Below are 12,324 nucleotides of genomic sequence, written 5' to 3'. Positions count from 1 at the left end.
CAAGATTTCTTTATATAGATCACTGGCAGGCTATGATAGCCTCTTGACAGCAGGTGTTCCTTGCTGAAGAATAGTGTTTTTGAAGTAACCTCCTATTTCCTAAGCATGACCTATCGGTAATTAGCTACATGGATTAAAATAAAGAAGTTGCCTATCTACCGCCATTTATAGGTAGTTTGCTGTATACTTCAGAGAAATTAAAACAGTGATATTGCTACATTCACAGTTCTTTTAAATGTTAACGTCTTCTTTTGATCTCTGAATTAACATAATACAGGGATAGACAGGAACTGTTTGGTGACATTGACAACCTCTAACATATATGTAAACACACAAAAAATCAAAATGTCATCTACTAATATGTCTCTAAAGGTTGAATCTGGGTCAATTAGCCTGCTGGTAGTGTAACCCTTTCTGGCCCCGTGTCACAGCTGGACTTCTGCCAGCCACATTTGAGTCTGTAAAGGTGTGCTGTGCAGATGGGACCCCTGCTGCAAATTGCCCTCCACTGTGTTAGTGATGAGAGATGACGACCTAATGATCTCTACCCATCCTGAAAAAGGGACCTGATCCAGGGTCCAGTGACATCAGTGGAAGTGAACATCTTGGGCAAGGAAGTCTTTCCATTGTCTAGGCTTTGTATCAGGTCCTTCATTCTGGGAGGGTAGAGATCAGTAGGGAGTCGTCACTCCTGATTAATTTTGCATTCAAGCTTTAGGGCAGAGATGTTAGTGAGAGCTAAAAACTATTCAGCTGACCTGGAGGCCCTACGATTTGGTGGGTTACTAATGAATTATTTGTTGGAGAGATTTCAGAGTAGCAGTCGTGTTAGTCTGTATTCGCAAAAAGAAAAGGAGTACTTGTGGCACCTTAGAGACTAACAAATTTATTAGAGCATAAGCTTTCGTGAGCTACCGATGAAGTGAGCTATAGCTCACGAAAGCTTATGCTCTAATAAATTTGTTAGTCTCTAAGGTGCCACAAGTACTCCTTTTCTTGTTGGAGAGAGCAGTTCCAGGATGCCTGGTCCTGCTACCATAATGCCTCAACAGAGGAGTTAAAGGAGCAAGACTGCATCTGGAGCAACTTTAGGCCTTCGAGTTTTTTTTTAGACAGAGTAGGACCATTTCAGGTCTGCTGCGGAGATTGATCTAATGTGGAGGGAGTGTTGTCTGATCAGAATTTTCCTCAGTCCTTTGTGGCTCCTGTCTGACTTATGGAAGCCTGGAGCAAGAGAGAGAAACCGAGCACCCCCACCAGGTCAGGCTGGGAATACATAGGCTCTCTGAATGCTATGGCAATTTAAACGCCGATGCTCCAATGAATATTTTTTGCTAGCAAAAAAATCCTCACGTTCTCTTAGTGAGATGGCCACCCCTGCTCCTACATTCCAAGCAAAGTTTACAACTCTGACAAGCCAGCGTATCTGTTTTGTCTTGTGTAAAAGGCTGTGACTAGGGAAACCTCATTATGTTCTGATTAGAACGGAACACTAACCAGATGCCTCTCTTCACTATACAGGGACATGGGCAGATTTATTTACTGGAACTCCATTCTAGTTTGACAGATTCAGGACAATAGTGTATGTGGTAGAAGATCCACAGGCTTGTTTAATTTGTCCTCCTGAGCTTCTTTTTTGTTACTAGATTCTGTTACATCAGCCTTCTGAAAAGCTAAATCACCATCTCTCCCTACATGCAGGTTTCTGTTATCTGTGAGCATTTTAAGTGTATAAGCTTTACTTCTGGTTTGGTTTTTATAGTTTCTACTGTCTCTTCTTCTGAACCCTCTCACCCCAAACTTGCCAGGAGCAGCTGGTGCTCTTGTTTTCCTATATTCCTAGACCATGGGCCCTAGCTAGAAAATTTTCATGCGTTTTCCAGACTTCTGTTCCTGCTGGAGCAGTTGCTTTCATCAGAAGTCCTCACTTCCAGTGGAATGGCAGTTTTGGGACATCCTTTAGGTGATGATGCCAGTGGCTTTCTTTGCTAATGGATGGGCAGGATGAAATTTATCCTTTCCTTACATCCAGCCCATAACTCTTCTGCACACTCCGAATCTCCAGCCTGTGCCCTAAAAGTTACAAGGCCGCAAACTCTTTGAAAGGCAAAAGTGATCTTCTGTCTTTGCTTTTGTGTAACACAGGAAAATAAGAGTTATTGAGGAATTAGAGGGAAACCACCAATCTGTAGTCTTATAATTTTTTTTAAAAGTTGAGTTAAAAATAGTTTAAAATACTACACCTGCTTCTGAGTCCACCTACCAACTTTTGTGGTTTCACAGACACTTCTTCCCATTTTCTCTCTCATGTCATAGTGTGAAAGACACCCCCCCCCACACACACACACAGGTGAAATTAAGTAAAGGCTCAATCTTGCAAACGCATATGTGCATGAGTATCTCACATGCATAGGTGTTTGCAGGATTAGACACTGAGCACCAAATTTTTGAAGGTATTTAAGCATAGGCGCAGACCCCACCAATCAGCTCTTCCCCTTCCCTCTCAGCGCCTTCTGCCCACCGCAAAACAGCTGTTTCGCGCAGTCAGGAGGCACTGTGGGGTGGGGGGAGTGAAAGTGCAGCGTTCTTGGGGGAGGCCTGGGTGGAGCTGGAGGGGGGAGCACCCCCTGTCAGATTAGAAACTTGGCGCCTATGTATTTAAAAGCCTGAAGATGCAGATCCAATGAGAATTAGGTTTTTGAAAATATCGATAGGTTCTTAACTGCATCTTTAGGCAGGCACCTAATCTTTTACAAATCTTGCCTTGACTTGCTATTCTGGGAAAAACAATGAAACTGATTACTCACAAGGTTGCTGTCCAATGCACAGTGAACCAGAAAACCACAGAAGAATATATTTTTTCTTTGTTTCTAGTTATCTCAGATATTCCGTATAATCATAGTATGTTTAAAAAACAATCAGAATTTTAAGGTTGATCGTGTGTCCTTAAAAAGCAAAAACAAAGGGTCTGTGTGAGTGTGAAGACTGAAGGAAGTAGAGGAGGAGAGTCTGAGCACAAGGCAGGGAGCGAGGAAGTCCTGTAGTTTAGTCCTGAGTCTGCTGTTAACTTTTTCTGTGGCGTTAGACAAGTTCCTAAGCATCTCTTTACATCCATTCCCCCTCTTGTAAAATGCTGATCTACTTCATAAAGGTGTATTGAAGAATATAGCTTGTGAAAATGGGAAAACACGAAGTATTATTGCTGCCATGGTTAATGTATATGTAATATAGGGGGATTTTGTAAAAACCAAAAAGTTATCCAGATGCAGTAAATGGCTCATCCGTCATCTCTTAGCATCTAACAGCTGATATTTACAGGTATGGATGTGTCAATTCACTGTACCCCAGGTCTTTTAAAACAGAATTGTAGTGGCTAATCCTCCCCCTGTTACCTTTTCAGATAAGATGTCAAGCAACCCTAGCCTGTTTGTTCCCCCTCCTCCCACCCACACACATGAACCAGAATAAGCATTTCATCCAGAGCCCTCTGATATAGAACTGGAAATAGTGGGTGTATCTTTGAATACCGGTTTCCTTGTTGGGCTCCTGCCAGTGCCAAACTTGGTACAGAGCATAAGTAAATGCCAGGCCTGAAATCTAAATAAAGGAGGATCTGCTCAGAAGTTGTTTCTTCTTGTTTGTTTTTGTTTTGTCAAAGATTGGCATGAGAAAAACATACATGTTGTCTGGGTCAGGCTGAATTCCAGCCCAGAGATGGAGCCCATTCAAAATATTGTCAGGAATCCTAAATCTCCTCAAAAAGAAAAGGAGTACTTGTGGCACCTTAGAGACTAACAAATTTATTTGAGCATAAGCTTTCGTGAGCTACAGCTCGCTTCATCAGATGCATGCAGTGGAAAATACAGTGGGGAGATTTATATACACAGAGAACATGAAACAATGGGTGTTACCATACACACTGTAAGGACAGTGATCAGGTAAGGTGAGCTATTCTCAGCAGGAGAGCGGGGGGGAAATCCTTTTGTAGTGATGATCAAGGTGGGCCATTTCCAGCAGTAGACAAGAACGTGTGAGGAACGGTGGGGGAATAAACATGGGGAAATCGTTTTACTTTGTGTAATGACCCATCCACTCCCAGTCTTTATTCAAGCCTAAGCTAATTGTATCCAGTTTGCAAATTAATTCCAATTCAGCAGTCTCTTGTTGGAGTCTGTTTTTGAAGCTTTTTTGTTGAAGAATTGCCACTTTTAGGTCTGTAATCGAGTGACCAGAGAGATTGAAATGTTCTCCAACTGGTTTTTGAATGTTATAATTCTTGACGTCTGATTTGTGTCCATTTATTCTTTTACGTAGAGACTGTCCAGTTTGGCCAATGTACATGGCAGAGGGGCATTGCTGGCACATGATGGCATATATCATATTGGTAGATGCGCAGGTGAACGAGCCTCTGATAGTGTGGCTGATGTAATTAGGCCCTATGATAGTGTCCCCTGAATAGATATGTGGACACAGTTGGCAACGGGCTTTGTTGCAAGGATAGGTTCCTGGGTTAGTGGTTCTGTTGTGTGGTGTGTGGTTGCTGGTGAGTATTTGCTTCAGGTTGGGGGGGTGTCTGTAAGCAAGGACTGGCCTGTCTCCCAAGATCTGTGAGAGTGATGGGTCGTCCTTCAGGATAGGTTGTAGATACTTGATGCGTTGGAGAGGTTTTAGTTGGGGGCTGAAGGTGATGGCTAGTGGCATTCTGTTGTTTTCTTTGTTGGGCCTGTCCTGTAGTAGATGACTTCTGGGTACTCTTCTGACTCTGTCAATCTGTTTCTTCACTTCAGCAGGTGGGTATTTTAGTTGTAAGAACGCTTGATAGAAATCTTGTAGGTGTTTGTCTCTGTCTGAGGGGTTGGAGCGAATGCGGTTGTATCGTAGAGCTTGGCTGTAATCTAGGTTGTTGCCTGGCCGCTAGTCTGCAGTTGGCAATAAACTTTTGGTAAAGCACAGAGAAGGAAAGTGCAAGGTGATTTTTGTAGAAATGAATGTAGATGAGATGAGGGGACCAGCTGGACTCCCCAAGCTTTTGATTTGTTGGGAGCTGTGATCTGTCTTTGATGGTTCCTATCCCATCTCCTCATCTGTTCCCTTTTTTGAAGCTCATATGTGTTAGTAGTGTGTGCACTCCTGGCATTCTTCCACTCTCCTCACCTGGTAATGGTGAATAGATTTATTTGTATTTTTTTCAAAAGCAGGGGAACCAAAGTTCATGGCATGAGGACAGGGGTGTTCCTTCAAACTCTAAAGACTTCCACTTTCATTGCATCATGTTTCAACCTCTTTAATGGATACTCCCTTGCTTCAGTATATAGTATGCTTAAGTCCTGTTTACTTAAATAGGACATAAACACATGTGTAAGTGCTTTTGTGACTAAGGATGCTTCCTTAAATCATGGCCATGATGATTCTTGTTAGGTAACAGGTCTTTTTTTGTGTTTTACTTTATTTACACAAACTCAGGACCATCAACTCATCTAAAGGCTTGTCTACACGTACATTTAGACTATGGCAAGTTGGGATGTGAACTTCCACCACGTTAGCCTCCTGAGATCTAACTGTCTGTGTGTACCCTGCTAACGTGTGCTAACAGTTCGTTAGAGCGCTTTGATCAGGCTGGCTCAAAGCGCCTCAAGGAACTGTTAACATGCGTCATCAGGGTGTAAATAGACAGTTAGACTGCAGCAAGCTAGTGCAGGGTAGATTCACACCCCAGTTTGTCACAGTCTAATTGGGTGTGTAGACAAGCCCTTGGTTAAATGAAGCATTCCCTCTTGCAATCTCTGATCAGAGCTCTGTGCCCTCACGTGTCTGAGAGCCTCATGTGGTGCCGCATCTGGGCAGAGAGAAAAAACGTCGCTGGAAGGTATTATTGAATTCTTCTGAAGATGCCAAGGCAGATAAGCTTTGACAGGATAAGAAGGAGGACAGAGCCAAGGTTGTGACAGCTAAAAATGTTCCAAATAAAGAAGGTAAATAGATGGGAGATTCTGTTGTACTACTTTGAGGTGCTTTTTGACCAATAGGCAAAATGTTAGGTTTAAATAATAAGGTTATTGGAGCCAAACTCATTTTTTCTAAACAAATTTATTTGGCTCAGTCCCAAAGTCCTTATTTAAACAAAACTCCCATTGTCTTCAGGATCGAGCCTGTTGACACCAAACTAGATTGCAAACAATTGCAGTGTGGCCCTAAGGTCCAATATGGTTATTTTTATAAACTCATGTGAAACTCTTCTAGTGGCTGCCTTTGGGCTCATGAAAGGCTCCGCAGTCTGCTTTAGCAGACATAAAATGCTGAGGATGGTTGCATTTGGGACAAGCTTTTTGCTGTTGCAGTAAAATTGCTTTAAAATAACATCTTGCTGGCATGGAGTCCTGGTGTTCACTTCAAATTCTACTCCATTCAAGAGCTCTTTCTGACGCCTCGGCTCTGCCAGTCTGGACAGCTGGTTCTCAGATCTCTAGAACACGGGTCTCAAACACACAGGGTTATTTTCTGCAGCCCGCCAGCTCCCTGCGGCGCCCGCCCCCCCCCCCCCCCCCCGGTTCCTGGCCAATGGGAGCTTTGAGGGAGATACCTGGAAGAGCGGCCAGGGCAACACACAGACCCCTGGCCCCAGGTCCTGGCCGCTTCCCAGAGCAGTGCGGGGGCAGGGCAGGCAGAGAGCTGGACCCGCCCCCCAAACCTCTCCTGCAGCCGACCCCCCTGCCCTGAACCCACTGCTGCACTCCACATTCCTCCTGTACCCTGACCCCCTGCCCTGAGCCCCCTGCCGCACACCACCTGCACTCCAACCCACTGCCCTGAGCCACCTGCCGCACCCTGCTTCCCTCCTGCATCCCCTGGGGACAGGGAGGGGGTGGAGTTGGGGTGGGGATTTCAGGGAAGGGGTTGGAATGGGGGTAGGGAGGAAGTGGGGCAGGGGCCGGGGCAGCGGGGGTGGTGGTCAGTGGTGCGGTCCTCGGGCCAATGTACTAGTCCTCATGTGGCCCTCGTGGTCATTTGAGTTTGAGGCCCGTGCTCTAGAGCATGTCAGGTGAGGTGGTTGGCGGAAGGGAGACCTTTTTGATTAGACCCTCTTTGTTTAGCCTGCATCCTGGCTTTATTTTAAAATCTAACTCCTCTGGTTTTGATAGGAAATTAACTATCCTTAAGCCTAGGGTGGTTGTCAAGGGAAAATGAGCATGCAGAAGTGTATTTGCCACAATACTTTCCCTCTTGCTAGTATCGGAAGATGACTGGTATGTCTTTGCTTTTCTTATACATACTCACTCCTGCCCCTCTATATTATATCCATCAGAGATGCAGAGTTGCTGATGCTTTGGCTAGAGAATATCATTTCACAGTGCAACGGGAGTGTGCATGGTGCTTGTCAGGTGGTAGAAAAATAACAAGGTCTCTGCGCTGTGGAGCTTACAGCTTGAAGGTATATCTACACTGCAATTAGACACCCACGGCTGGCCCATGTCAGCTGAGCTGGACTTGGGCTGCGGGACTGTTTAATTGTGGTGTAGACGTTTGGGCTTGGGCTGGAGCCCGAGCTCTAGGACCCTGCAAGGTGAAAGTGTCCCAGAGCCTGAAAGTCTACAGTGCAATTAAACAGCCCCCCAGCCTGAGCCCTGTGAGCCTGAGTCAGCTGGTATGGGCCAGCCACGGATTTTTAATTTCGTGTAGACAAACCCGGATGGTCAAATCCATTCACAGTGAAGTCAGTGGGAGTTTTTCAATAACTCAAAGCTCCAGAAATGATGCATGCACAGCAGAATCCTGGCAGAATATGGTAAAAAAGGCAGTAGGAAAGGGAAATGGGCATGGAAAGGGTTGATGGCAGCAGTAGGTGACACATGGGCTGTTCAGGAAAGATAGAAAGGCAAAGGTAGTGGAGTAGCATTGTACATCCAATGATAAAGTAGACTGTAAAGAAATCAGAAGTGATAGCATGTGTCAAACAGAATCAGTTTGGGTCAAAATCACTTAAAATGGATTGTAACAGAGGTTCTATTGGAGTAGTGTGAGGGGTTTGCGATAGACCTCCAGGGTCAGATTTGGATAGAGACAGAGATCTCTCTAATATTATTAGAGAGATGCATACTACCAGGATTTGTTATAGGAGACTTTAAATTCCCAGATATAGATTGGAGAACAAATGATACTAGGGAGGACTCAGTTATTCCTGTGTGTGATAGCCAACAGATTTCTTCATGAAAAGGTCACTGTACCAACAAGAGGTGATGCTTTTTAGACTTGGTATTAGTAAGTAGTGAGAACATTATCAAAGAGCTGGTTATGGAAAATAGCCTTGGATTGTGAGTGATCACACGCTGATTTATTTTAAAATAAATGGAAGGATAGACTCATAGAACTGGAAGGGACCTCGGAGGTCATCTAGTCCAGTCCCCTGCACTCAAGGCAGGACTAAGTATTAATCAACAACGGGTCAGTGACTAAGGTTTTAAAGTTCAAATGGCAAGACTGAGAAATGAAGGGAACTAGTCAACTGAACTGAAGAGCTCAGGGACTTAAATATGTAGGAGTTTTGGAATTTCTTTAAGTCAAAGGTACAAAAACTGTCTGAAATTTGTATCCAAGGGAAAAAACTTGCAGAGAAGGGTTCCAGGCCTAACTGGATGAAGAAACACCTCAAAAAAGGAATTAGGAGTACGCAGAGAGCCTATGAGGAGTGGAAAAAGGGGTTGATCAGTGAAGAAAGCTACGTCTTGGTGGTCAAAAAGTGCAGGAATAAAATGAGAATTGTCAAAAGTCAAGGCTGAATTTTGCAAAGGAAAATTAAAATAAATAGCAAAAGGTTCTTTAGCCATATAAACCAAAAGAGAACAAGAGAAAAAACAGGGCTGCTATGCAGTGAGGATGGGGTAAAGATTAAGGATAATGTAGGTATGGCCAAAAACTAAATGAAGAGTTTGCCTAAATTTTCAAAAAGGATAATAATGTACAACATGGGGACTAAGACGGGATATCTAATGAAATGAGTGTATAGAAATAGAAATTACAACATTTGAGGTGGAAGCAAAACTCAGAGTTTAATGTACTCAAGATGGGACAACTGGATAATCTCCAGCCCAGAATACTGAAAGAACTGACGTGAAATCGCAAGTCTGGTAGCAAGGATTTTTAATAAATCTATCAAATTGGAGGTGGCATTTTGTGACTGGAGAATAGCTAATGATGTACCTATTTTTAAGAAAGGGGAGCAAAAAAATGATCCAGGCAACTACAGACCTGTTAGTCTGACCTTACATACTTTTAAGACTTTAAAACAAGTGTTTGAAGGAAAGAATAATTAGACATGGAAGTAAACAGAAAATGGGATAAAATGCAACGTGGATTTACTAAAGGTAGATAATGCCAGCGTAACTTGATATCTGTCTTTGATAAGATAACAGATTCAGTTTTCTTGTCTAAAAAAGTCAATCTGGACTTAGTAAAGCATTTAACATGGTACCACATGGGAAATTATTAGTTAAGTTAGAGAACTGCCCCGTGTCTCCCTCTTGGGCAGTGCTGCTCTGGAATTCAGCAGAGAGAGAAAAGTTGTTGTTGTTGGGGGGTGGAGGGGGGCTATTAAGGTAAAATAGTTTGTGTTGCCTTAAAATGTTTCTCACAATTTTTTAAATAAATCTGTATACTTGTGTGTGAACATAATGGAACATACAGCCAGCCAACAAGTGGTGATAAAATATTGTACAGTGCCATGCACATCTCGGAGCGATTTGCGTGGTATTTCTAAGAGACATATTAAATATGTAAGAAGTTTGTGGTGTCCCATAGCATGTGCCAAGGGGCTGTGAAGGAAATCCATTTGCGTGATCCGAGCAATGTGACAGGGCCGCTAACCCAGCACTGGCTCCTCTTAACATCTAAAGAATAATCCCTCTTCAGCAAGCAGTGAATTAAATGCATTCATTCTTCAGCAAGCAAAGACTTGTTGGTGTCGAACAAATAACTCTCTCTCACCCGCTTAGAACTGGAAGCAAAGTCATGTGCTGGGATCAGATGTCTCCATTCCTTTTGCTGTATCAGTAGCCAGTGAAGTGTGTCTCCCAGTGCTGCCTTCATAGAATCATAGAATATCACTGTTGGAAAGGACCTCAGGAGGTCATCTAGTCCAACCCCTGCTCAAAGCAGGACCAATCCCCAGTTTTTGCCCCAGATCCCTAAATGGCCCCCTCAAGGATTGAACTCACAACCTTGGGTTTAGCAGACCAATGCTCAAACCACTGAGCTATCCCTCCCCCTCAGGAGCCTTGTGGTACTACGGAGCATAATTTGGAATATGATTTTTATCTTTGAAGAATATCCTCTTTAGGTATTTAATTAAGCCAGTTATTAATGGAAACGTTTACCATGCATCCACGTAAATAGATGTGAAGAAATGAATGGAGATTAATGGAGGCTGATTAGGAAATCTCATTAAAGAGTAATGACAGATTTTAGCTTGGAATTGCTTGTCCAACTCTGAACGGGATGAGAGGGAGACACTCTCATTAATCACGTTGACTTTATGGAACCAGTGTGGGCGGGCGCATGGCCTCTGGTATACATGCACATATCTGGGCATGAAAGAGAGATATCTTGAGCATCTCAGATCACAGTAGACGTTGGCAAGAGCTAGTGGGGTATATATAAAATTTCCCCTAGTAAAGCGGCAGCGGTCATGATGTCAGAAATGGGAATGTGGTGCTCAGTTTTTCACTACAAAAAAAAAGATGCATGGCAGGGAGTCTCAGAACCAGGACTGGCTCTAGGCACCAGCAGAGCAAGCACGTGCTTGGGACGGCACGTTTCCAGGGGCGGCATTCCAGCCAGCCTTTTTTTTTTTTTTTTTTTTCAGGGCTGTTGCGCTCTCGGAGCTGCGCCACTTAGACAGGGCGAGGGCACCGCGCCCTCGGCTGCAGTGGGAAGGGGAAGCCGCAGCCCCGGGATGCTGAGCTGCCAGGGCCCAGCCGGTACCTGGGGAGGAGAGGGCGAGTCCTGCCAGGGAGCCGAGGCTTCACTGCCTCATCTGCGCACTGGCTGCTGTGCTGCCTTGTGCCACCTCTTATATCGGGGCTTCTCTGCGCAGCTGGGCGGGGGAGGGGGTAAAGCCGCTGCAGGCACTGGGAGAAGGTGATATCACTCCCTCCACTTCCAGTGCCACCTGCGAGCCCCAATCCCACCTGTGCTTGGGGCAGCAAAAAACTTAGAGCTGGCCCTACTCACAGCATAGGTCGGCTGATGCAGGCTCACGCTGCTGGGCTAAAAATAGCAGTGTAGGTGTTCCGACTTGGGGTGGAGCCTGGGCTTTGAGACCCAGCGAGGAGGGAGGGTCTCAGAACCCGGACTTCAGCCCAAGCCCAAACTCTGCAATCCTATTTTTAGCTCTTTGTTGCGAGCTCCAGTCGGTCGACCCAGGCTCTGAGACTCGCTGCTGCGGGGCATCTTTTGCAGTACCCCTAATATGAAGTTCACTGGGGGAGTTGTTGTGTTCTCGGAGCTAGCAGGCCGGGGAGCATTTGCTTAGGGACGTGGGAAGATGGATACGTAGTGCTGTTGCTTTGAAAACTGCATTGTGGTTCAATGAAGTAACAACATCCCTGGCCCTGCCACCTTTTTTCAGTCCCTGTCATTTAGCTCCTCACTTGGCAATCAGTACAGGTAGGGGTACAGTAATACTAATGTAAAAGAATGCAGATGTAGTTCTGATCTGCACTCCGGAGTGGACTGATGCCCACAGGCTGTTTCAGCTCATTCAATGTAATTACAAAGTTGACCCCAATAGCACTGTGTCCTCTTTCTCCTAATAGTTCCTGCCAATACCGCTCTCTGCTGCTATTGTGACTCTTTGCCACTGGCTCTTCTCTGAACTGATGTGGCTGCAGAGCAGTTTGCAGGGCTGATGAGTCCACAGTTGGATGTCCGTGTCTTAAACACTGTCTGGCATGATATTTATATTCAACAGGATTCCAGAGTACAATGCCAGTGACGAGAAAGTCTAGACATGCCCTGCAATTATATTTATGAAGTGCCAGCTTCATTCGGAGGAGGAGTTGTAAATTGATTGGGTCCTTAACCTTCTCCTCCTCTTTATTTCCCCCTGCTTTGGTGCTTTTTATGCTGTCCAGCAAATCTAACAGTAGCCTTTGCTCCATGTTTGTTCTGCAGGAGTATATCGACGCTCACCCTGAAACCATCATCCTGGACCCCCTTCCTGCTATCCGTACACTGCTGGACCGATCCAAGTCTTATGAGCTTATTCGGCGAATAGAGGCCTACATGCAAGGTTGGCCAGTGACTTTTCATTTCAGAAAAGCATGTTCCTTA

The 12,324-nt window shown here is 44.7% G+C and overlaps 1 protein-coding gene across 4 annotated transcripts in view; it reads left to right on the top strand.

Annotated features, from left to right (window-relative positions):
* ITPK1 (inositol-tetrakisphosphate 1-kinase) overlaps window positions 1-12,324 on the top strand; it is a 218,685-nt gene that overhangs the window by 126,345 nt on the left and 80,016 nt on the right. For all 4 annotated transcript variants that reach the window (XM_038405731.2, XM_038405732.2, XM_043517869.1 and 1 more), the window contains one exon: window positions 12,166-12,283. In XM_038405731.2, coding sequence (XP_038261659.1) covers window positions 12,166-12,283 — 118 coding nt within the window. The remainder of the gene's footprint in view (window positions 1-12,165; window positions 12,284-12,324) is intronic.

The sequence above is a fragment of the Dermochelys coriacea genome, chromosome 6, assembly GCF_009764565.3.
Source record: "Dermochelys coriacea isolate rDerCor1 chromosome 6, rDerCor1.pri.v4, whole genome shotgun sequence".
Lineage (NCBI taxonomy): Eukaryota > Metazoa > Chordata > Testudines > Dermochelyidae > Dermochelys > Dermochelys coriacea.
Note: the sequence above shows the minus strand (reverse complement) of the source record. Positions and strands in the feature narration are given on the sequence as shown.